Source organism: Ictalurus furcatus, chromosome 25 (genome assembly GCF_023375685.1).
Source record: "Ictalurus furcatus strain D&B chromosome 25, Billie_1.0, whole genome shotgun sequence".
NCBI classification, from domain to species: Eukaryota; Metazoa; Chordata; class Actinopteri; order Siluriformes; family Ictaluridae; genus Ictalurus; species Ictalurus furcatus.
This window is the reverse complement of record NC_071279.1, coordinates 11,953,056-11,979,965: the sequence shown is the minus strand read 5'-3', so window position 1 is coordinate 11,979,965 and position 26,910 is coordinate 11,953,056. Positions and strand designations below refer to the sequence as shown.

The 26,910-nt window shown below is 36.6% G+C and overlaps 2 protein-coding genes across 4 annotated transcripts in view; both read right to left on the bottom strand.

Annotated features, from left to right (window-relative positions):
- clocka (clock circadian regulator a) overlaps positions 1 to 9,913 on the bottom strand; it is a 61,432-nt gene extending 51,519 nt beyond the window's left edge. Inside the window, exon 1 of the mRNA XM_053613569.1 lies at positions 9,817 to 9,913. The gene's annotated coding sequence lies outside the window, so the exon portion shown is untranslated. The remainder of the gene's footprint in view (positions 1 to 9,816) is intronic.
- Positions 9,914 to 15,898: 5,985 nt separating this feature from the next.
- Positions 15,899 to 26,004, bottom strand: nmu (neuromedin U). Of its 3 annotated transcripts, XM_053614815.1 has the most exons (9): positions 25,334 to 26,004; positions 23,316 to 23,371; positions 22,759 to 22,806; positions 22,508 to 22,567; positions 22,298 to 22,327; positions 21,966 to 22,013; positions 19,118 to 19,192; positions 16,379 to 16,423; positions 15,899 to 16,158 (listed from the first exon to the last, which is right to left on the bottom strand). In XM_053614815.1, the coding sequence occupies exons 1-9, from the start codon at positions 25,452 to 25,454 to the stop codon at positions 16,123 to 16,125; spliced, it is 519 nt and encodes a 172-aa protein (XP_053470790.1). In that variant the 5' UTR covers positions 25,455 to 26,004; the 3' UTR covers positions 15,899 to 16,122. The 3 variants fall into 3 exon arrangements, with proteins under 3 accessions (XP_053470790.1, XP_053470788.1, XP_053470789.1); XM_053614813.1 differs by having other exon boundaries at positions 15,899 to 16,423; XM_053614814.1 differs by lacking the exon at positions 21,966 to 22,013 and having other exon boundaries at positions 15,899 to 16,423.
- Between the last annotated feature and the right edge of the window lie 906 nt (positions 26,005 to 26,910).

Sequence of the window (26,910 nt, the reverse complement as noted above, 5' to 3'; positions counted from 1 at the left end):
TGGACAGAAATAAAAACACCAAGCAGCAATGGATGACAAAAACTAATGATGTCCAAACACGACGAAGACCTCACAACAACAGACATTTTAAAACATTCAGTGTATTTTAAATAAACAGGGAATACCACATGACAAAATTACACTGCAGCTCTGAACGCAGGTAACACAGAGAATGATATATGCAGTGTGTTTGTGGCAGTGTGGGCAGACTCCAGTTGTTTAAAATGTTATCTTGCGCTAATGTGCACTGTTAAGGAAGACCTATTATGCCCCTTTTTACTAGAAATAATGGAAGTCTCAGGTGTCCCCAGAATGTGTGAAGTTTCAGCTCGAAATAACCCACAGATCATTTATTATACCAAGCTGAAAATGCTCCTTTTTAGGCGGAAGCGAAAACACACTGTTTGTGTCTGCCTCTTTAAATGCAAATGAGCTGCTGCTCTCCGCCCCTTTCCAGAAGAGGGTTATGCCTTTACAGCTTGTGCTTTAATACTATGGCAACAACAAAGGCGTGTCAAAGAGCACATTGTTCGCAAGCAGCTGATGAAGGTTTGTTACAAACCTACATAGGTTAGTACAGCAAGCAAGTCTGGAATTATTGACGACTCATTTCAGCTGTTCAAAATCGCTTCCTTCTTTTGGGAGTCAATAACTCCGTTTGTCGAGCGCTTTGATTTTTGAAACTTTGCAGATGTTTTACATTCACAAACAGCTCTATAACAGACTACATGTAAAGGTAATATACTTTTGATAAGCACTTTTGTAGTTGGCACATTGAGCATTCAGGAAAGACACAATAGACAAAATCAGCTTCATGTCACAGCGACAAACAACTTACTTTTGCGTGGGTTTGTCATACATTGCTATGATGGTACTATCCAGGATATTTATCCAAGGCATTGGAAAAATAATGATTTCAGTGAACTTATGATTAATTAGGGGCCAAACCCCAAAGCGGGTGCAGCCCCTATTGTATCGGTTAGTTTTATTATTATTATTCCCCAAAGGGAGACTATGGCAGCCCTATGAACTGTAAGTAGGAAAATTCTTAAATTTGGTACACTCATAGATATAACCATGAATAGTATCTGAACCAATTATGGGGTCTCTAGGACAAACTCTATAGCACCACAAACTAGTTAGAAAGTTCACTTTTCAAATGGCTATAATTGTTGAACACTTTGTCCTAGAGAAAATTCATCAGATTACTCTCCTCATGGTATCTTACATTAAGACTCCACCCATTACAGTAGTCACCATTTTGCAATGTACAGTATTCAAGCTTCAGTTCTAAAGATACTGTGTTCAATGCCCATCTGGTGTCAGATCTTTTTATAAAAAAAAAAAAAAATAATAATAATAATAATAATAATAATAATAATAATAATGAAAAAGTGTCTAATCTTGTGTCAGTCGGTTCCTTTCTTTTGTGGCTTAGCATTGCAATAACCTTTCAACCTCTTGGCATGCAAATAAATGCCTCTGTTCTGTTCATATCTTGTTCAATCTTATTCTCAGCTGTGCTTCTCAACCTCTCGTTATTCATTCATGTACATTCTATTTCTTCTCTTCGTGTTCTTCAGGCTCCACGTTACGCTTGCTGCGCCTTTGGGGCTTGGCCCCGTTAATCGCTGCTTGCAGCTATATTTATCATCATTATTATTATTATTATTATTATTACACACCATTATTATTGCGTACCTCTAAATATTCAGTTTGATAAATCATACTTTCCTAATTGTTGTTGATGTTAACAAACGCATCTTAAAACAAGTGTCTGTCACAGAGCAAATGCAAGTCATCCACCTGAAATACCACTAAACTGTATGTGTACAACCCTCCTGACTTGGTCTATACAAGTTAAATAACTTGTGAGAGCACATCGTGCAAGTTAAATATGTAACAGCATAATGACAGGACTGGCTACTTTAAAAATCATCAGTGGAACCATACAAGTTCATCATTCCTGATGGAGACAGAGTGACTTATACAATAATATTGATCTGAGCAGTAATGTATTCTGTTTAATGGTGCTTCCTTGTGTGAAATTGAGATGTCTGAATCAGCAAGATAATATTCAGACCTTAGGGGTGTAACGATACGGCCTTCTGACATGTAGCCTCCACCTACGGCCTTCGAATTGTTCGATAGAATGTTCTCAATTCTATACATGATACACGCAAGGTGGAATAAACATTTAAACCTATTAATCAAGGCTACTGTCTTCTCTGAAAAAGTAACATCTTCTATCTCAAATCAGAATAACCTACCGACTAATAATAATAACTAATCGACTAATTGTTTTTAAAATTTATACTCAATGAAAACATAACACTCAAAGTAAAATATTGCTGAACTTTATAAAAAAAACACAGTACTGACTGCACCCTGTACTATAATGTTTTAATTTATATATTAATAACTTATTATTATTATTAATAATAATACTTAATATTAATAATAAATAAATATTGATGTAAATAAAAGATATCCATCCAAAATGAACCAAAAATGTAACACTCCTAATAACTCCTTCTTGTTGTCGATGTTTTAAATCCGCATCTGAAGTATCCCGCTCTGTGCAGAGTGCAGTCTTACGTGTCAAAAACAAATACCACAAGGCATCAGTGCTATTATTTATTTGGTGATAGAGGCTGCTCTTGTACTGTATAAGGAACCTTCTCAGCCGCGCCGCAACCGGGAAAAACTATCGGTGTGGATCTTTGCCGATAACCGATAGTTCAAGCAAACGGTTATAAGTGCCGATTAACCGGAAAAACCGATCAATTGGTCGACCTCTACTTTTAACGACCTGGAAAGAAAGAAAAAAAAGTGTTCCTGCAATCGCGAATTCGATTCCCGACAAAGCCACATCTATTCAGGGCTGGAAGCCAAGGGAGCAAACTTGGCCTTGCTCTCTGGGTGGAAAGGATGGCATACACTCTCTCTCTCTCCTCTGTCAATCAGAGTGACATTAGCCAATCTAGCCAATATGCAGAAGAGGGCAGATAGCACTTTCCTCAGTGTGTTATGCTGCCCTGTGAAGCAGCATAAGAAACAGCTGAAGATGATGCAGCTACCTGGCAGCTTCATTTGTCTTACAGAAAGCATGTATTAGCCTTCAACCTCCTCAGTTGATATCGGTCATAACAGAGTGGAGAGCTGGCTGGTGGGTGGGAATTGACCAAATTGGAGGGAATTGTAGAAAAAAAATGTATTATATGTAAGTCATCCAAAATGGAAAACTAAGGCACATATACAGGCAAAGCTAATTGGCGCTGTATCAAAAAGCATATTGAGATTCCACTGTATCGTATTAAATTAGAATCTGTATGTTGTTACACACCTATTCGACCTATATATTACTAAAGCAACATTCTTACATTGAGAAAATCAATTATTGTGGTTAAAATTACAATAAAAGAGTTTTAAAAATAAAACAAAATAAAATAAAGCATTGAGTTGTAAAATGTGCCTCTGTTGTTTCATGGTAGAGCTGAGTCAGGTGCCTGAGAGCATGCAGTACACAGATGGAGTTCAGCCACTTTGGTGGAGTGGGTGTATGCTGAAATCTGCAGAAGGCCTCGTCATACAAAACACCCACAGAGACCTCCCGAGTCCCTGTGAGGCCGAAGTCCTGGGCCAGACGCCAGCTTGGCCATGCTGTTGCTTTGCCAGTACAGAAGAGAGCTGTTACTAACTACACTCACTGAGACGGAAAGTATGAAATAATTACAGAACTAAATTAAAAATAGCCTCATTGCCAAAGGAGCTCTGGGGAGATGAGTTTTGATCGCAAACTGTGCTTTTGGAAAGGATATAGTTTAATGTCAGAAACCCTGCATTACTACCTGAAGAGAAATGAAAATGCACATGTATACAGTCAGGGAAAAAGAAAGAACAGTGTCCTTCAATACTATGTTTTTATTTATCAGAGCCTAAATAACAATTGTGTGGTTCTCTCACCAACTTCTACAAACAAACACAATAACCTCAGATTTCAATATGTACCAAGATTATTTAGAAACCAGGTAGGGGGATTAAGTACACCCTTCCTACTTCCACAATCATTAAGAGCGTAGTTAGCAGATGTTGAAATGAAATGCCCAAGATTAGTTAATCATCAAGAAGTTTGACTACCTCTATAAAAGCAGCACTTTTGGCAGTTTGATGTTCTGGAGCACTCAAGTGTGACTCTACATCATGCCAAGAAGAAAGGACATCTGCGATGACATCAGAGAAGCAATTATTGCTGCTCATCAATCTGGGAAGGGTTATAAGGACATCTCCAAACAATTTGAAATTCAGCATTCTATAGTGAGAAGAATTGTTGAAATGGAGAGCAATTAAGATAGCTGCCAATCTTCCCAGGAGTGGGCGTCCCAGAAAATTCAGCCGAAGGTCAGACCGTTAATAGCCAGAGATATAAAGAAAAACCCACATCATAAGACCTACAGGCTTCTGTAAGCACACTAAATGTAATGTTCATGACAGAACAATCAGAAAAAGACCGAACAAGTATGGCTTTCATGGAAGGGTGGCTAGGAAAAAGCCTCTTCTGTCCAAAAGGAATATGGCAGCATGACTTAGGTTTGCACAACTGCATCTGAGCAAACCACAAACGTTCTGGAACAATATCATTTGGACTGATGAGGGCTAGGTGGAGATGTTGGGTCATCATGCACAGTGCCATGTTTGGCAAAAACCAATCAGAGTACTACTAATTTATGGTTTCTGGGATGATGCTTCTTATCTGGTTATGTCTAAAATGAACGAACATTCGTTCATTCACTTATTCATAAAAGAAACAACTTTAAACCATTATATTTTGGTTCTGACTACAATTGAAATGTTATATTTTGGTATAAGTTGCTGGAGTAAATCTTTTAGAAATGGAAACTTCCGTTACAAATATTGTACTCCGTCAGCCTTAAACTCATGTCAAACTCGCATCCAAATTCATCCAAAACAAAAATGTGGTGAGTGAAATTTCCTTGCAATGGTTTACAAAATGGCTTAAAAGTCTTGAGAGTTTTCCACTTTGCCTTGAAGCTTCATAGTCCACCTCACTACAGCATGGTATCGTTGAACTGATTAACCACCATACACTTCCCAGAAGCTTAGTACTCATTCGCGGAATCTAACACACAATAGCCTGCATGTTCTTGTTGGAGTCACACATGACAGACAGATTAAACAAGAGGCAGAGTCCATATAGGCCGTATTTCTAGGTATTTTTACGCAGGTAAACAGTAAGTGGTGTCATTGTGCACGTGGACGAAGAAGCTGAACAACCGTCCCATTCATTTTTCGAAACAAGTTCTGGATTAACTCAACTGTACAAGAGAGAGCGAGAAAGCAACAGGTGTCTTTCACTTAAAGCAACAATACTCAATTATGCATGAAAAAATGTTTTAAGAATTATTGATTAATTACACAGTCAGCTACTCAACTCATTTTCATCTTATAATAATTATTTTATCAGGTGGCTTTTCTCAAATCAATATTAGAACAATTTGAACAGTACATGCCTCTCCCTCGACACAGTTTAATAATAAAATGCAATGACTTTTGTTGATTTTAACTGATTTCAAGTCAAAGCAAACTTCAGGAAGACACTAAATGAAGTTTATTCGTGGTTAGAGGGTTTTATGGGCAAAAGAATCATTTTAATACAATTTACATATATTTCTCGGCCAGCAGGATGGGGGGAGGGGGGTAGTTGGGGGTTTATCAAGATTCTTGAATGCATTTCTACGATACACAGCTTTGCAAACAAACGTCCAGCAATAGAGTAAATGATGTTATAAAAAAAGTAACTTTTTTTTATTATTTCTGCTCATTTTAATACATTTACAATAAATTGGTTTTTATATGTGTTTTTTGCATATATTTTAATATACTTAAATATTTGATTGTTTTTTTTTTAATTACTTGTATAAAAGTATATAACGGACAGGTATTGAACATGAATGATCAAAAATAGTTCTGAACACTATAACTACTTTGAACAAGAGAACTAGGCTGCGATAATGCGGACTATTTTACATGTAAACTGTTGCATTCCATTCGTTTTTTGCGTTCGAAAAACATTTGCATACGAATTATGTAAATTGGTACGAATGGTGCATCATAAAAGTTATTTTAAAAAATCATAAAAGTTATGAAAAGTAATTAAAAAGTACAAAAACAAAAGCGAAAAAATCTATCTATCTATTAAAAACAGATTATAAATTAAGTTATATATAGATAGATTTTATATAGAATAGATAATCATTAATACCTGGTCTCCTCCAATATGGTGGGGTGGGGAGGTGTTGTGTTGCATGCCACATGATGGCGGGGGCGGGGGGTGCTTTAGTTACAAAAGGTTGAGAACCTCTGTTTTAGGTGAACACTTGGAAGCTGTAGTGTAACACACAGCAATTTATTTTGCTCCTGAAACATGAACAGGGCTGGAGCCTGTGTTGGCTTAGCTAACTGGCATCTGCAAATCATAATATCAATTAACTAGGGAATGTTTGGTTTAGTGAATCCAGCTTCTAAGAAAACCTCACTATGTTGCGCTCACTTCATGGTATAGCTCTATTCTCTGAAGCAGAAGTAGCGTAGAACATATTGGACTGTATTGGACTTACCTCAGATGTAAAGTAAATCAGAACGCCATTTTCCACCTCCTTGCATTTGAGCTACATAGTTTGTTTGGAGGGGGGGTAGGGACATGGACACCTCCACATTCTTCCTTTGTTAGCAATATGTCAGCGAATATGTCTGTATGTTGACTGATCAAAAGTAAATACTTGTATATACAGTAACTCATTAAAAGGTAAGAAGGGCTACTTAGTTTAATGCTGATGCTATGAGCAGCCGTGTTGATCTGATGTCACTCACTGAATTCAGTGGAACTCTGAATTTTTATTTTTAGGGGTCAGGAATTAGGAGTTACATATAAAGCAGATTGATTTAAGAGTCTGATTTGGCCTGAGTGTTTGCTGGTGAGGGATAACTCAAATATTCTACCTTCTCAGGTTTTTTTTTTTTTTTTTTTGGCTAAATAAACTAACAACAATTTGAATGTCTACTGTCACATTTGTGCCTCTTTTACAACGTTGAAAAGCTGCCCAAAACAAACTATTCACCATACAATCCTATATAACTTTTTACAGTCGAACATGACTACTATTGCAAAATTCATTCATGTATTCAATTATTTCCAGTACCCACTTTGTTCTGGTCAGGACTGCTCTGGATCCGGGGCCTATTCCGAGAACACTGGAAGCGAGGCAGGAATAAACCCTGGATAGGATGCCGGTTCATTGCAGGGCACCACACATTTACACCCAGGGGCAAGTTAGAGAGTCACTGCCATGTTTTATGAGAGGTGGGAGGGAAAAGGGTGAATCTGGACACAGGGAGAACTCCACACAGACTGTAAGACCAATTTTAACACCATTATATGACAGTCAGTTTCAAAATCATATGAAAGAGACTGAGCAGTTATCACAATGGTTCATCGACATTTGTCTTGTTGTAAATCATCATTTATGAAAATACTGTGGGAGATGTTACAACCAGATACACATCCCCTGCCTAATTTTCAGGCCGCCTAAAAAAAATAAATAAATAAAAAAAATTCACCTGCATGGCCTGCGGAAGAAAAACAACCCTGAATGAGAATCGGTAAGACGTGTCCATTAAAGAACATCCTGCCAGATTCCCGACCAACCAACACTCGTGCATGCAAATAATTTGGTGCGCTTGAAAATCACAGCAAGGGGAAACAACCTCAACCAAATGAAAAAGATTCAATGTCACCCAAAAAAAAATAAATAAATAAATAAATAACACCACACCACACTCCAGTGCAGACTTTAGCAAATTAACTAGATGTGAAAACAGCCTTGAACCTCAAAAATGAAATATTAAGACTGATATTCAGTGGGTATATTCAGTGATATTTGCGGACAAAACAAATCTGATAAATTCAACCCGATCCTGAAACAAATGGAAAACATTGGAATTGAAAAAGATTTATATTTTTGGATGCATGTTTGTTTTTTTGTGTTTCAGTACAAAAACATTTTCAGTTTATTAGTTTTAAAGAAAAATTTTTTTGGATGATGATGATCAATACTGAAGGTTTCCGTTTCAGAAAAAAAGAAAGAAAGTACATCAAGCCACCTTTATTAAAATGCTGAACAGCGACCAAGCAACACCAAATCTCCCATACACTTAACATCTTGCCATAAATACTACCTACTGCCACTTTATAGGCAATAATTACAGTCTATTTTTTTATCATCCCATAACTAAATATTAAACACAGAGCATCACATTAACCATACAAAGACTCATTATTATAAACAATTTAACATTGTGCAGGGTGTTAAAACAGTGAATTTTTTTCTGACACTTGATTGATTACAGTACTGTCTACTAAAACAAATTATGCAATAAACTAAACATAAACCTTACCACTATATAATATTAAAAACTTAAGGAAACAGGAAAATATTCTAATTATTGTGCTGTTTTTGCATCGCATTAGTAATATCTGCAGTAAATAGTGTGGGACAAGGTAAGTGTTGTGTTCTTCTGTTACTTGTTTTTTTGCTTTATTTCCTCAACATTAAGTCTTGTAATAAATAAGCTTAATAAAGTGTCCTTTGACTTAAAGAAAGAAACAAACCATCTCATTTACATATCTGACCTCAGGAACGTAGTTTCCTCGCGTTGTACTAAAGCTTGCCAACAAGTAAGAGAAGCTTCTAGTTACTTAGCATTTTGTCTTCAAACTTTGGGCCACGCCTTCTGAGCAGGTAAAGCGCGGCTCTTTTGCGCATGCGTCGAGCTCTTAATTACTTTATAAAGAAGTCAGTCGCATGTTAGAGATAGATATAGATATATATATATATATTTATATATATATATAAATATATGCTACTGAATGCATTAGGCAACCCAAAGATGCCTTGGTGTTTACATATGCTTCAATTAATGCTTTCAGATCACATTGTTGGTCTAAATGTTATGCTGAAATGCCTTATTCTAATGAATGAACACGGATATAGATGCTACTCGGAATGGTAACCGAATCTCCAACAAAATCTGCAACAGATGCATCCCCCTTTGGACTAACTGTACCTTGTATCTCTCTGATGGGGAAAATATATCTCGTGTACACCGAAATATTTTTCCTACTAGCCCTCTACAGGTTGCACTAACAGAAGAGAAAACACAATACACTGGCCAGGTTGAACTGGATCAGCTGAAATGCCTCCTGTTGATAAACAGTGCACTATGATATCAATCCGCACAATATCATGTTTAATAAGTGACCTAGATACATGCGCGAGACGAATTGCGGTGTTCCCGAAACCTAACGCGCGCGCCTTTCGCTCTCGGAACTAAATATAGCAAAGTTGAAAATACGGACCCAATAATTTTGTATTTTTTTGAAGACACCACCGCCATCAAAATGAACCGTCTGGACAAGTCACAAGTGCGTGTGTTTTTAAAAATCGGTTAGCTAGCTAGCCGCAAACGTTTGGCGGCGCACCTCTCGCGCACCTCTCTCTCACTCACTCACTCACTATCTCTCTCTCTCCGGTCGCACTAAGCGCGAGCGAAATGTGGGTCACCAGGCCTCCGGACTCTTCACAAGCAAGCTTCAGGGACAAAAAAAAATAATAAGAGCGCTGTGCTGTATTTTCATGATATATATTTTAAAATCAGCGTTAAAACAAATGCTGCACTAGACTTGTACCCGGTGTCTTATTATTTTGTAAATCGTATCATGCAGAAAGCTGTCCTTACCCAGTTTATTCGCCGTCATGAGGGGATCTCGCGCTCCTTGTTTTGGTTTAGACGCCTGCGTTGGATTGACTGGAGTTACAAAAACAGCAGGGCCTACCCTGGGCTTCCCAAACGCATGCGCAGTGGGCACTAAGCGGCAGTAGCAGCAGCCTACACAATCTGGCAACACACACACACATACATATATATATATATATATATATATATACACACACACGCGCGCGCGCGCCATTGTAGCGCGAGGAAGATATTTTAACCTCGTGCCAGAAACGACATACTAGCTTTAATTTAGACAATACGTAAAAAACAAAAATGGGTTTTTTTTAGGCGCAAACAGATTTCTGTTTTAACTTAGAGTATATGTTCGGTAACATTATGTAATATGCAAGTTTACGATTTTTTATTTAATTATTTATTTTATTGTTGTTTTTTTAACACCAAATGCGATTTGTGTTATTTTGTGCGAGTTATACAAGCGCCCCCAATCTAGTGTGTGTTTCATTCTTTTGGCGGAAGGCCAATTAGGTCAAACTCACCACACAACCAACCTTGACTGGTAGCGCTGAAAGTTGTGGCCGGAGTTTGAATGACATCTGACTTGTCCAGTCAGCGCGTCGTGCGTGTGTGGGCGTCACCACAGGCGGAAGTGTGTGCTGATATAGTCAGAAGAATTTGCCTAAACTGTGCTTCTGGGATTATTACTCTTACGAAGGCACAGTGTAATCGGTTCTCGGTCTTGCTGTTTCTGAAACATTTGTTTGTAAATTATCCCTTACTTTACTTTAACGTCAAATGACAGGAGTGTCCATGTTGTCTCTTGTCCTAATACCATTTTTTATTGGAGCAGATGTGTAGACCAGTGGTCCTCAAACTGGGGGCCGTCAGGGGGGGCGTTTAGAAATTCTAGAACATTGTATTTTTAAGAAATATATTTAATTTTACCTGTATGTAAGTCAGGATTGTGAACCTTTACACTATGATGTAGATAAAAATGAGAAATAGTAATAAATTAAATCAGTTATACTCCGCACACTAAGACACAAACTAAACAGTGTACAGAACTGTTAGCCACACGCTGATAAAACCTAAGACTATTTAAAATGGATATGTTTTTAGATAGAGGACTTGGTCTCTTATTACACTGAAAAAGTTTGAGAACCACTGATGTAGACATCAACTGAGCTAGAGTGTGGGATTTGATGCTCTACCGCAAATATTTTTTTATTTATAGTAAAATTAAAGTGTCTTATAAAATGATACATCTGAGCTACCTTAAAAAAATTTTTTTACAGAGATTTATTTCTGATGATTTTGATGTAAATTGATCCTTCTGTGATCTCCAAACTGAGGATTTGTTTCAGTTGCTTTGGTATTGTGAGTATACTAAAAAAAAATCTCTGGAGCAACATTTTGGACATTTTTTTGAGGTATGATTCATGATATCCCTTTGGAATATCTTTTTTTTTCCACACACATTATAACAATGATGAGTCGGATGGGGGGTTTTTTTGTTTGTTTTTTTTTACTTTTAATCAATCTGATTTTGGTTTTGGCTAAATATTTTATACACAAGTGTAAATTCTGTAAGAGTAAGCCTCTGTTTAACCTTTTTCTTGTAGACCTAAACAATATGAAATTTTTATGGTATTAAATGGTAGGGTTTTTATTTTTTAAAATAACACGCATATGTACAACCCCAATTTCAAAAAAGTTGGGACTCTGTGTGAAATGTAAAAAAAAAAAACAGAATGCAATGATTTGCTAATCTCTTCAACCCATATGTTATTCCCAATAAAGTTACTAAAAAGAAACAGTTAGTAAAAAGAAACAGCTGGAGGTTAATTGGCAACAGGTCAGTAACATGATTGGGTATAAAAAGAGTATCGTAGAGAGGCAGAGTTAGTTAATTAGTTGCAAAATGCTCCTCCAGCTATTTCTTTTTAGTAACACTTACTTTTCCAGCCTTTTTTTGCCCCGTCCCAACTTTTTTGATGTATTGCGGCTATCAAATTCAAAACTAACTTATTTTTTCCTTAAAAGGGTACATTTCCTCAGTTTAAACATTTGATATGTTTTTCATGTTCTATTGTGAAGAACATACAGGTTTATGAGATTTGCAAATCATTGCATTCTGTTTTTATTTACATTTTACACAGTGTCCCAACTTTTTTGGAATTGGGGTTATACTACTTTAGAAGATGTATGAATATACCTAACTGTCTAGTGTGTTCATTCAAACAAATAAATGCAGGTTTTTTTTTATGTAAAAAAACGTGAAATCAAGATAAGTTATATCAGATCTTTTTTCCGCCTTTAACGTGATAGGGCAACCAGTATAATTCAACTGAAAACCAAATAGAAATGTTTAAAAGGGAAACAAAAGAAAAGAAAAAACACTTGCAATAACCTGGTTGCATAAGTGTGCACACGCTTTAGTAATGGGGTGTGTGACTGTGCTCAGAATTAACCCATCACATTCAAACTCATGTTCAGTAGTAATTATCATACATCTGTCATCACTGAAGGGATTCTGAATAACCACAAAGAAAGATCAGCTGTTTCTATAGGATTTTCTTGACATCTTATTGGTTTCATCAAACTGTTGAAGCCAAAGAGCTTATAAAGCATGTACGGTATCTCACTGTGGAAAGGTATCGATCAGGAGAGTGGTACAAAAGAATTTCCAAAACATTAGGTGTACCATGGGACACCATGAAGGTCGTCATCAACAATTGGAGAAAATCAGGCACCACAGTGACTTTAGTGAGAACAGGATGTCCCTTCAAAATTGGCAAAAGGACAAGAAGGAAACTTATTGAGGAGGCTGCCAAGAGAGCTACGGCAACACTAAAGAAGCTGCAGGAATCTCAGGCAAGTGCTGCTCACTCTTTGCATGTGACAGCAATCTCTCATGTTCTTCACAAATCTGGACTATGGGGTGGGGTAGCAGGACAGAAGCCCTTTGTCATGAGAAAACAAAAACCATCCAAGCCCTCCTAAATAACTCCAGGCCATGTGTCAGAATGTGTTATGATCTGATGACACCAAAGTAGAACTTTTTGGGCATAATTCTAAAAGATACAACTGGCTCAAAAACAAGATGGCTTATCACCCAAAGAACACCATGCCTATGGTGAAGCATGGTGGTGGCAGCATCGTGCTATGGGGCTGCTTCACTTCAGCATGGGACTTGGGGCTCTAGTGAAGATAAAGGGTTTATATTTTGCAGTATATTAGTACATAATATGATGCAATAGGGTTTTTGTTTTTGTCTTCAAAGTGATTGTTTCTTCTAAAAGCTCTTTAGTTATTTACTGGTGAATTACTAGATACAAAAGAAAACCTTAGCTAGTCATGCTAGCAAGTTCCCCTTACAGAAAAAATAAATAACATACATTTCACATGATGATACATTTTTCATGTGTCTTTGTGAATGCTATGTGATCACATGAAGTTCATTTCTCCATGCCTTGAACTCAGTAAAACACGTGACATCATGTGAAAAATATGTGAGAATTCATGTGAGAAAATCTGAAAAATGATTCTTGCATCATATGTCCCCAGAGTCTTGCTACATATTTTGGCTTTAACTTTAACTCACATGTCGAATCACATGAAGTAAACGTACTCACAACTGAGGAGAAATCCGATAGTCACCTAACTGTCTTCAAATGATAATTATTGCATAGTACTACAAGGAAAAATAAATAGTAGATAGTAAACAGCACTATGCTTACTGGCGTAATATGCATATTTGAACACAGCCATAATTTCGAATTATGGCTTGTCATGATTATGACAGTGGATACTATTTCTTTAAACAGCCAGACACACAATCATACAAATGTGTTGGTCTAAAAACATCTCATGGTTTGTAGTGTGTGTATTGTTTTTAAATATATATATATATATATATATATATATATATATATATATATATATATATATATATATATATAAAATATACTGTGTATATTTATTTAATACATATATTTACATGTAAAAGAAATGAGATGTGAATCAGTTGATTATAGACCAATAGAGACATCTAGTGGCCACAGTGTAGAACTTTTGGTTTTGTGTTCCAGTCTTGTTTTAAACGTGAACATAGAGTAAATATAATACTTAAGGTACTTACAAACTTATATCCCATAACCAGTGTTTATTGAAGTAATGTCGGAGGAACAGAATTTCAACACCCTATTTGCTGTGGACAGTGACGGTGTCCTGCCCTAGTATTAATAATATCCACAAGATGGCACTGGACATACAATGTTCATCTTGTTCACACTGCAAACAAGCAGCAATCGTCATGAATTTCACTTTTAATAAAACTCTTCACACATCATCCATCTGCACAACACATACGATCAGCTTGCCACAATACACCCATACGGGGTTCTTCCCCAAACTGGTGCCACAATGTTGGAAGCACACAGCTGTTGGAAGCACACAAAAGCTGTACAATCAAGCATTAAAATTTCCCTTCACTGGAACTAAGAGGCCCAAACCGGTTTCAGCATGACGATACCCCTTTGCACAAAGCAAGCTCCATGAAGACCTTGTGTGTTAAGATTGGAGTGGAAGAACTTGAGTGTCCTGAACAGAGCCCTGACCTCAATCCCACACCTTTGGTATGAACTGGAACACAGACTGACCAGGTCTTCTCATCCAACATTAGTGTCTGACCTCACTAATGCTCTTCTGGTTGAATGATCACAAATCCCCACAGCCACACTCCATAATCTAGTGGAAAGCCTGACTGATTGGTTGATTTTCCTTCTTTTCCCAGCAGCAAAATGGCTTGCTTTTCTCCCATAGATAGCTCCCTGATCTTCATGTTGGTTTATCCTTTTTAATAACAAATGTAGTCTTCACAGGCAAAATCCAGAGCTCAAACCAAAAGCAGACATTCAGAGCTATTAATTGTTTAAAGAATCAATTTTTTCCCAATATTTTTGTTCACTTGAAAAATGGGTGGGTTCAAACAAAAGGTGCCATATTCTAAGGTGTTTAACACACCTAGATGTAAATATCAGGAAGTAAAAGCTGAAATTCTGATCTATATTCATCTTTTGATCTCAAACACAAATGTCTTCAGTATGAAGCAAAAAAATTAAATTGACTTTTTTTGTTCCAATACTTTACTAATACGCTCCAATATATAACTACATTTTTTTTTAATATTATAAAATGTGTATGTGCATTGTGTTTTGTCATTCTTAAACGATTGTTTCTTTGCCAAAATGAAAAGAAAATCTCTGAAAAGCATACGGTCATTATAATGAAATGTTGTTTAAAGGATCCCATGTTGACTGGAAGCAGCACTTTGTGAGTGCGTCCTTGCTTCATAGTTACAGTTAGATTGCTTACTCAGTCACATTAGACAGAAGATAGAAAGCTTTCCAGAAATTGCCACAGAGCGTTTGGTTGAGGAGTTGAATAAAGTTATGTTCTGCAAATTGCTTTATCATTTTTCCAGCAGTCCTGTTTTTTCAGTATTTTCCAGAGTTTCTAAGGCAGACTGTTAGGGTTAACCTAAAAAAGGGGGGGGGGATTATAGGGGGAAAAATCTTCAGGTATAGACCACACGTCTGGTTTAAAGCCAAATACAATAACAGATACTGATATATTGTGCAATAAAGTGCTTGCTAAATGTACTTTAAAGTACTCTATGTATTAAGGTGCTAAATGGTTGTGTGGATCACAAATCTCGCTGTTGGTGCCAGAGCACAATTTAGACTCATGGCAGTCAGTACAGTGGCATCTTTCTACACCATCCAAGGTCTGTATATACATTGCCGACCTAAACATGAATAAAAGCAAGACATAGATTTCATTGGAATTTGAAAGGTATTGTTTCAGATTGTTTTGGTTGAGAGATAGAGAGATTCAGCAAAAGCTCAAAATCACATTTTGCAGAATGACTTTATTTTACAAGACACAACATGGTTACACAATTAGGACCTGTGGACCAAAAGCAAAAAGCTTTTCTATGTACATTTAATATCACTATACACTATAGAAGGATGATAAGTGGATACATCCAAGGATAGGTGCCTCAGGTTTTCTGGTTCTCCATCGAGGCTAATCAGCTGCTCCACAGGAAAAGCACCATGTTGTGATACAAAGACAAAATGGCTAAGCTCAGTGAGAGTTTTAGACCAGAACATACAGGTTAAGAGAAGGTGTTCAGGAGGCCACTGTTAGATTTGTTTATGAGGGTGTAAGTGGCATTTGGTACCTTTTCTTTTTTTATTCTGTTTTTTGTTTTTTTTTTTTGCTTGCATTTTTTTTTTTAATTCTTTACACGTATTCTGTTGATCGTCTTCCATTTCGCGGCTGCAAAGTGAGGAAAAAAAAGAGACCCGTAAATAACTCCACGTCAACTATGTACTCCTGAGCACATAAACCAATTGCTGTAAAACAACTAAAAGTTAAGTTTGCATCATTTGGTGGACTTACAGGAGTTTCCAGAAAAAAAATGTTTGTCTTGGGGTTTTTTTTTGGTATTACTTAATGGTAATACATGAAGAACAAGTGTGGTATCAGTGATACCTACCCGATATGAGAAGTATCCTCTGCTATGGATCATGCGTGGGGTCTCCTGTACAAATAGAGCACTGTGTTAGATTTACCACAATAAGGACAAGATATACAGTCAGGTCCATAAGTATTAGGACAGTGACACAATTTTCGTAATTATGCCTCTGTACACCACGACAATGGATTTGAAATGAAACAATCAAGATGCTATTGAAGTGCAGACTTTCAGCTTTAATTCAAGGGGTTTAACAAAAATATTGCATTAACTGTTTAGGAATTACAGCTATTTTTTCTTTGTCAAAGTCTACAATCAAGAGACACCTTCAGGAATGTAAATACAGACGGTTTACCTCAAGAGGCAAACCACTAGTAACACTCAAAAACAGAAAGGTCAAATTAGACTTTGGTAGAAAATCCTCTTTAAAAAAAAAAAACCTGAGCTGTTCTGATGGAAGATGAACTTGTAGCAGAATGATGGGAAGAGAAGAGTATGGAGAAGGAAAGGAAGGACTCATGATCTAAAGCATACCACATCATCTGTCAAGCAAGGTGGAGGAAGTGTTATGGCATGGGCATGTACGGCTGGGTCACTGGTGTTTATTGATGATGTGATTGCTGATAAGAAGTAGTAGGATGAATTGTGAAGTGTACAGAACTATACTTTATGCTCAAATGCTGCAAAGCTGATAGGACGGAGCTTCACAATACAGATGGATAACTCAAAACGTACCACGAAAGCAACCCAAGAGCTTCTTAAGGCGAAGAAATCAAATGCTCTTAAATGTCCGATGACCTCAACCCAATTGAGCACGCTTTTCACTTAGTGAAGACAAAACTGAAGGCAGAAACACTCGCAAACAAGCAGCAACTGAAGGCGGCTGCAGTAAAGGCCTGGCAAAGCATTTCAAGTGAGGAAACTCAGCATTCGGTAATGTCCATGGGTTCCCGATTTCAGGCAGTCACTGACTGCGAAGGATTTGCATCCAAGTATTAGAAATAATCCTAATATTTATGATTGTTAGTTTGTCCAATTACTTTTGAGCCTGTGAAAATGGAGGGACTCTGTAAAAAAAAAAAAAGGCTGTATATCCTAAACAGTTAATGCAATATTTTTATTTAAAGCTGAACGTTGCTTCATCTTGATTGTTTCATTTAAAAATCTGTTTTGGTGGTGTAAGAGGCAAAAATAAGAAAACTGCGTCACTGTCCATATACTTCTGGACCTGACCGTACGTAACCTGAAACATGGCCAGTTTTCAATCAAATATATTATATTATTACTAATCATCCATCCAAACTCCTGCTGGAAGATCTCAGGGTTTTCCATTGCAGCAGTTTAAGCTTCTAGTGCAGTGTTAGAGCTGTAAAAGAAAATGAACTAAATGACTCAAATGAATCAAGAACATCAACATCAGCTCCACACTGGTTTCAGATGATCCAGTGATGCCTTCAAACAAAAGTCCATGATTCTAGCTCTTTTGGCTGAACTGTGTGAGACATCCAACATTCCCCATGATTGATCTCTTTCAGCATCACCAAATCTGTTTCAGCTGATAAACTGATGCCTTTCCAGGAAGGTCTTTTTTTTTTTTTTTTTTTTTTTTTTTTTCAACTAAACTGAACCATAAAGACAGCTTAACATTTTTCACTGAATGTTACAACGTACAGTACAGTAAAAAAAAAACAGTAAAAAAGATCTAGTATAAACTCTATAAATCTGCTAAAGTGAAGCAGGCTCTTTACAACATAGACATTTTTTTTTTAATCTCAAGAATTTTGCCCAAACGCCATTTATAACCACAGTGTTTATTGTGGAAGCTATTACATGAGACCACAGGTCAACATCCTTCAAAATGTTTTAAGAGTATAAGCTGCTTTACATGCTTGATGCTGCGTTAGTATCTCTGCTGGTCAGTGCAGATAATTTTAGTCGATAATAACCAGGCGAATGGAAAAGAACATCTAATGCCGCTAATTTTGAGGCACACTGCAACATTTGTCCTTCAGAAGGGATGCGCATAAGCAGAAACAAACGCGAGTGCACCCCACCGCACACTCGTACTCACACTCACACACACTCAATCTTTTATCCGTGTAAACAGAAATCATTTGCCGTGATTTAAACAGTAAAGTATGCAAAGGACTTAAGATATAATATTTCATTTGAGAACAAAATGCACACACTAGCGTGCATCATCCGATCAGACTGGATCCCAACAGATTCTATGGCAATCATACAAAAGTCATAAGTACACAGCATTAATGTAACAACTAATGAGCAGGAGAAATGCCTCAGAGCTGCGACCTAATTAAATGAATCATTATGGCAAAGGTGAATCATAACGTATTAAACGAGGATGCAATTTCCTTTTTAATTGTTTACAATGATGTCACCTGCAGCTCGTAATGGGGGGGGGGGGGGGGACAAAAAACAAAAACAAGCAAACCATTACATGATATGACATGCAAAGTTACAGTAATCCATAATGGATGTTACAGCATTGATGAATTAGAGTCGTAGCGTGTAACTCTGTCATTACTCTTGCGAGATAAGATGTAATGATGAAGTGTTCATTACGACAATGCAATTACATCTATCTAAGAGATCATGAAGGCTCAACACAGAGGAAGTGGAGAACAGAGAGAGAGAGAGAGAGAGAAATCTTTAAGAGGATGAGATCATTCCCCTGTCCATTAGTGTAGTCATAGTATCAGTACACGTTGTATGAGGAGGAAGCATGCAGAGGATACATACATGTGATGCTACTCTTCTACCGCTTCTGCTATGGAGCTGCGGTATGAGCTGCAGGAGAGGGTGGAACACAGTCGACTGACATACACACACACACACACACACACACACACAGGGACACAAAGAGAGATGACAACCATGAACAACTGCCAGAAGAATTAGGGTGTGGATTGCAAAGAGGACAGAGCGCACACGCACACACACACACACACACGCACACACACACACGCACATGCATCAGCACTTCTCCTGATCCAATACTCAAAAGAAGTGATTTACTGAGAAAATTCAAAGCTGGCCTTGAAGCAACATGAACATCGTAGCAAAGGGGTTTGTGTGTTTTGGTGAGAGGGTAGTTATTCGAAGACTTAAAAAAAATATATATAACGCTTTACTTTCAAACATTTAAGTCTTTTTTTTTAACTCCATGAATTCAGACTCTATATATTTCTAAATTTAAATTTAGCTCCACTAAATCATAATTATACTGTACATTGTGATATTCCATACATACAGCTCACCATATAATGTATCAGTGCAGAATTCTTACACCCCTACATAACATACACAAAAACGTCCTTAATCTTATACACACAGTGCGTTAATGTCGGGCAAAAACACATACTCAGAAATGCCATGCAAAAGCAGGTTCTCTGTGCCAACACCCCACACACACACACACACACAACCACACACAATCACACACACATTGTACACCAAAAGACAGTCAATGCAGTCCAAATGACACAAAGCCTTCGCCGGGGAAAAGCCTCTGCTATAGAATTCAATCATTTCATTAACGTGATCTCCAAACAAATCAGGACCAACTGATGAATGCTATGCTGTCCAGAACCGTTGCAATATTCTAACTTTTTTATGAAAATGACAGCACAGTCTGGCAGCACATTTTGGCTTATCCATGAATGTAGGTCAAGTATAAATTTTTATTACATTTTTATTTACTCATTTAATATTACCTAGCAACTCTATTTAGTAGCTATGGGGATATCAGCTAGTCCTTTAAAAAAAATAATTTCTGCAGTGATTTATGTTAGATAATGTTAGATAGCTGATCATGTCATGTTGGGAATACAGTGATTGTGCGATTGGGGATTCTACTCAGTCCTGTTCACCTCTTCAGAATCAGAAATGTATTAGATTTATTTGTATAAGGGTCATTTTACCAAATTGGTGTCCCTGCAGCAAACTTTGGGGGAAAACCTGTACATATAAAATTTCTACGTCTAAAATAAATCTCTTCGAAATTATAGTGCATTTCCTATTTAAAAGAGAAATACAGTTTCTATTCGCTGAGTGATTTTCCAGTAGATGTTATTCAAGCAAATTTTCAACATCTCCATGGATATTAATTCAAACTGTAATAGAAATAAAAGTAATTCCAAAATTAAAAGTAATTCCAACTATAGAAAAGTTTAATATTTCTTGTATTTGTTATCATTAGAAATAGGTACGTCCCTGCACTGATTAAAAAATAATAATAATCTCCTGTTCAAGTAATATATTCTTTTATTAAGCCTTGGGATTTATTTATTTATTTGTTGTTGTTTTTTGAGGAAGCGGAAAGTGCTATCATTTTCTTCAAGCAAGTAAGTGCTCCAGTTTTATTTGTCTTAGTTCTTCTTCTTTTTTTTTAAATGATGTGTACCGACTGGTAACGATCATACAACATCAATTTAGAAATATTTCATACATGTTGCCGTTTTAATTAAAGGCCGCATGTAAAATTGTACGACACTGATACCATGTGCCACGTGACACGTTATGGCAGATATAGGCCAGAAATGTCAACTCTAACAACTATGAAAAGGCATTTTTGAATTAATGTGTTGTAAATGTTATAGATGTAATTAAGAATAATCAAACACTAATAAAGGTAAAAGAAAATTCGAATTGAAATTGGAGATCCCTAATCTGTAAGGGTATGGTCGTCGCAGTATATATTCTTATTCATTATTCACGGCCACACTTACAGTATACATGTTGTATAGAGTTCAATCTTGACATTATAACTCTAATTACTTTTAATGCATCGGAGATGAGATGTATAATGAATTCCAACATGTCTTGGATACTTGATACAGCTAGCTAGACTCCAAATGACTTAGTAACAAACTGTACTTCTTTATGAAACTTGTTTTTGTTTATAAGAATGTGAATGAATCTGCACGATGTTTAAGTGCATTTTGGATTTGGGGAAAATGTTACTTTTTCCCCTTCAGAGAGGAACCGTTTGGAGTCCAATGTGAAAGGTATGGATGTTGCAAGACATAGAGACTGGTTCAGGTGTTCCATTCATCACCTTAGAATGAAAGAAAACGTGTCTATAGAGTGTGTGTGTACGACATAAATGGATTTACGTGCCATATATAAAACTTGTGCCAGTTGTATCACATTACCATTATGAAATTTCTAGGGTTTATACTTTATACTTGTGCTGTTCTGTTCTGTGGATGCCTGCATGCAAGTAATATGCAGTATACTGTACAATTTTAACCATTTAAATTTTTAAAAATAATTTCACACATAATTTAAAAACTGTCACAAGAGAACTGTCCATTTGTGTCACGTCTTGGCAGAGCAGGTATCTCACATACTCCATGCAAGACAGCCACACAAAGTGAGTGTCAGATTTACAGAGGGGAAGTCATGCTTATTGTTCTTTATCCCTGAACATGTGTATACTGTACGTGTATACCATCGTCTTATTGCAGCTTACGGGTATTAATTTGCAGCTGGACGTGTAAACAAACACTGTGCAACTTTGCAGTATAGTGACAAGTAAGCAGAGAGTAAAGGAGAGGGAAAAAAAGAGCTGTTAAAAATAACGTACCGTCCCATCAGGCACTCCAGTATTCGTCTTAGTGTAATGAAATAAAAACTACGCAAGTGCACATTAAAACAAACACGTTCATGTCAAGACAAGTTCAAAGACACACCAAAGGATGTATAAGTACAAAAAGAAAAAAAAATACGCAAACGTACATAAAAATACAAGAATGCAAGTGTGAAAGGACATAGAACAGGTATAGGTACACATACACATGTTTACAGGACCACATAGAAATAGAAAAAAAGGTGGACGTTATGATGCTGTTAGTCTGTAATTTGAGAAATCAGTGAATGTGTGTTTGTGTGTGTGTGTGTATATATATAGTATCTTACCCTTTTTGTTGTTTCTCGAGCTGCCAGTTCCTGTATATATACAAATACAGACAAACTTCCCCTCAACTACGTCGTTCACAGATCTGTTTTCTTAACGCATTACTTTCAGACTAGCTGTGTACTGCTGGCTACAGTATGTGGATTAATATATAAAATATTTTAACATAAGCCAAGCTCTTAATGATGTCATTTAAACATGAAAGATTTTACCTCAGATTTCTGCAACACACCCTGCATCAAGTCACACAGATCCCACAATGTGTCCAATGTCTGAAGGAGAAGTTACAGGGTTACAGACAGTTTAATCGCACGGTTTTCATGCAAATGGATCATTTCAGGCTAACAGAGATGTTTTCAAAGGACTCCGAAGCTTTAATCCGGAGCCGACTCATCCTGAGTAAAATGTTTACTTGCGACATTAAGGCCCACAGCCTTAATAGTAGAAAGAGAGCCTTACTCACCCTGAGGGGTCGTTCTTCAGGAAGGAGGGATGAGCATACGTTATCTATCTGTGTGACAGGATGCAGGAAGTAAATGGCACTTTTCGGTCAATCCCACTTAAATGTTTAGTATATTCAAAATTCTAAATGCTGGCTTTGATATAGAAATGAACCAACTATTTTTGAAAGGCATCAACTAACAACCCCAACATTTTATAAATACCCCATGAGTCGTAAGTTTTAAACTAAGCACTGAACAGTGTTTCCACATTATGAGGTGAGATAAGAATGTTTTGACCACCAGCTCTCTCTCTCTCTCTCTCTCTCTCTCTCTCTCTCTCTCTCTCTGTTCCATATAAAACGTTTCAGCAATTCTGTAGTCACTCATTTCCCCCGATCTCACATGAACGTAGTAAGCAGAGATTAGTCACTATACCCTATGGATCGGATATGTGGATTTGAGCAACAGAATATTTTATAATATCTTTAAAACAAGACCAAGATCAAAATGTTCTGTTATAAAGAAGATGAATTCAGAAAGATATTAAATGATATATGAGTGAATGGATGGTTCCTACCTGGTTTAGCAGCTTGTCATTTTCTGTAGTGGATATATCTAGGAACACTGGAGCACCTTATAAACACACACACACACACACATTTTTATTACTATTCTTGTGAGGACCTAAATCAACCCCTAACCGTAACACCAAGAACCAAAAGGAAACCATTTGACTCTTTTAAAAGCTGCAGTTCTTTATTGTTGTTGTTACTAAAAAAAAGTAGATTTACACATGAGGACCAGACAAATGTCCCCATAAGGTCAAAACCTACATGTTTTTATTGCATGTTGTATATATATTTATATATACAGTACTGTGCGAACGTCTTAAGCACCCAATTTGTTTTTTTTAGTACAAACTTTGTTATAGATTTTTATTTTAGGATTTCTACATTATCGAGTCAGTACTAAAACATTTTAGATTCCCAAACATTAGCTTTCCAGCACATAATTAAATGTTACAGAAAATTGTTTGCATGTCAGTAAAGAAATCGTAATAGAGATCACTTTTCAGACAAAAGAACCCCACAATGCAATGAAGGCTACTGGATTTGGCTGGAAAAATAAGAAGCGAGTGCGACAGTCGAAGTCTCCAGAAGAACCATGTCTGGTTCTGCAAGCTGCGCAATAAAACTTACAGCTCATTTCCTAATAAAACTGCACACATTCTACCTGAGACTATTGTTTTTTTAAAGCAAAGGGTTGTCACACCAAATACTGCCTTTGTTTCATTTATTAATGTTTACTCCTTTTAATAGTATATTTTTTTAATGTAGAAACATTTAATTTTGTTATTTTTTTGAAGGCATATTTGCTTCTTTGACTTTGACTTTTGCACAATACTGAATATATATGTATGTGTATATATATATATATATATATATATATATATATATATATATATATACATATATATATATATATATATATATATATATATATATATATACAAGGATATCTGGCAGTTTTGGACTTGTGGGGACATTTGGTCCTTACCAAGATATAAAAACATTCAATGCAAAATATGCAATTAACAAAAACTGGTCATAAGTTTTTCTTTTCTTAATCATTAAAAAAAAAAAATTCATTTAAAAAGTTTGTCTTTGGGTAGTGGGTTGGTTCTTTAAGTAATAGGAAAAAGTCAACTGGTATTGTTTTCACTCCTGTATGGCTATAGTCTACGCATAGTTTTATGTAAAGTTGAGGGGAAATCCTCGCTACAGCAAAGAGCAAGAGTTTTGCAAATGCTTTTATGACCATTGTTGCGTTCTACACGGTGACTACAAGACCATGCAAAACTCACCACTACAAACTGAAGTGTTTACTTCAACCCAGGAAAGCTTAAGCAAATAATGCAATAGTCCTAATTTAGTGCTATATGTGTTCATTCAGCATTACCATTCAACTAATTAAAGTAGACTGCGCAAACAGTTTAACTGGGAAATAAATTGAGTTTACAGCCTATGTCTGAATTCCGAGACAGAATTTTACACACTTACAGTAAATACTTCCAATGGAGAAAATCAACCCTAACCCCAAGTGATTCTCAGTGTGTAAAAACCAGCAGTGTTTTATTATTGCTCTGCGCCGAAAAAAAAATTGTGTTTTATAATGCTCACATTCTGTCCGTCGTGACTGGTAGTCTGTTGGTTTATATGATAATACAAACATTTCTTTATTTTGAATGCATACCTATGTATTTTAAAGATCTCAAATGTGCCGCGCAATAGCGCAATAACGGGAATGACTATGGAGTAACGAGAACAAATGACTCCGTTTTCGTAGGCTAACACTTGTTGCGTGCACTTCAGTCAATCTGCTGTAAATCTGCGTTATTACTTTACTTTAAAGTGTTGTTTTAAAGCCAGGATTAACCCGCTTTTCACTACAGAAGTCTAGTCACTCCAATTACGCACGGGCTCTCCATAACGCGCGCGCGCGCTCCTATCCATAAAGAAAGCGTATCAATGACTATGAGAAGCGTGCTGTGTGGAATGAAGAGTATATACAGTTTAGATATATATATATACATACCTGTGCAGGGCGGTATGGCTGAGATGAGCAGAAGGGCGAATGCGAGGATTGTGCTGTGTGAAGGACTCATGCTGCTGCTTGCGCTTTCCCAGGCTCCTTTGCGCCACTGGTTCGTCTTCATAGTTCGTCCCGCACTGATTTCGCACACAGCAGGTGCTCGTCCTTCGGGCACGTTTTCTTTCTGCCCTTCTCTCGCTTGTCTGTCAGATTTGAAGGCTTTCAGGTCACACCCTTTACCGCAGACTACATCAAGAGATCTGCGTCACGGCTCCACGCACACTTGCAATTATGTCTTTACGTGAGGTGGAGTAGTGATGTCTCTGTCATGGTTTTTTTTTTTTAATGGTTAATTCGCTTGTTTTAGTTTTACGACGTTAATCACAGGGAAGTGTTTTTTTGTTGTTGTTGTTGTTTTTGGGTTTTTTTTTTCAACTAACCCAAATGCGCAGTGAGTGCACTTTTATGATTCAAAAGTAGCAACATGACATTAAATGCCACTTTGAGTATTGTAAACATTAAAAACAAACAAAAACAAATATGCCTAGAATATATCCACTGGATTTGCCATCTGACATTTTAACATATGACACAAAAGTGTGGAATGGTGTAAAGGATAAAGTAGTGTGCCTGGCCTGTGAAATATTCTAAGATATTAAATATATGATTATGTATGTAGCCTAATATGAATACTTAAGAATCTAGTAGGCCTTTATACACTGTTACATTTCAGACTATATATATATATATATATATATATATATATATATATATATATATATATATATATATATATATATAATACATCTGTTGTTATATAAATCTGCTTCCATGCACCAGTAAATAAAAGTGAACTGTTTCCGATACAGAGCTGATGTACAGCACCACATTCTTACATACAGTGACTTGAGCATTTTTTTTTTCTTGGATCTTTGTTTTTAATAGCTCAGATTTATTAGCCCTTGCTATGAAAGAGTTTAGGGATAATAAAGTTGTTCTGTTAATTATACTAGGGGTTTTCTGCAATGTAGTCATTAGGACTTTGACACACATCTTTATAAACCATCTATCTTGAGCCAGTTGGCTGTGGTAATCAGTGTAGTGCTTCATGAGGCATGAGAATTAAGAGATAAAGGAAACGAACAAGAGATGTGATGGACACAAAGAGGGTCCACGCTTGCAGAGATAGGTTACTGTATGTATATAATATACTAGACAGGCAGAGCGATAGCTGTACAGATATTAAAACATTTATAATGGAAATATATACTTTGCCATACAAATATATGACAAACCAGTCCTCCGGATTGGAGATATATTTACTGTATCTTTTGATCAAACAAAAACTATTTCAGGAATATTCCTTTATACATTGCATGCTGCAATAATATGGATTGTGTGTAATGCACAAGAGCTTGATTTAACAGTCACACAGACGCAGTCAAGCTTTAATCAATAAATAAGACCTTATTTTCTCAAGACTGCACTACATACAACAGTTAGCTGGGTCAGGTGATGTCTTCAATGCATTGCAATGACCCATGCTTTCTGATGTATGCACACACATTTCTGCAAGCTTT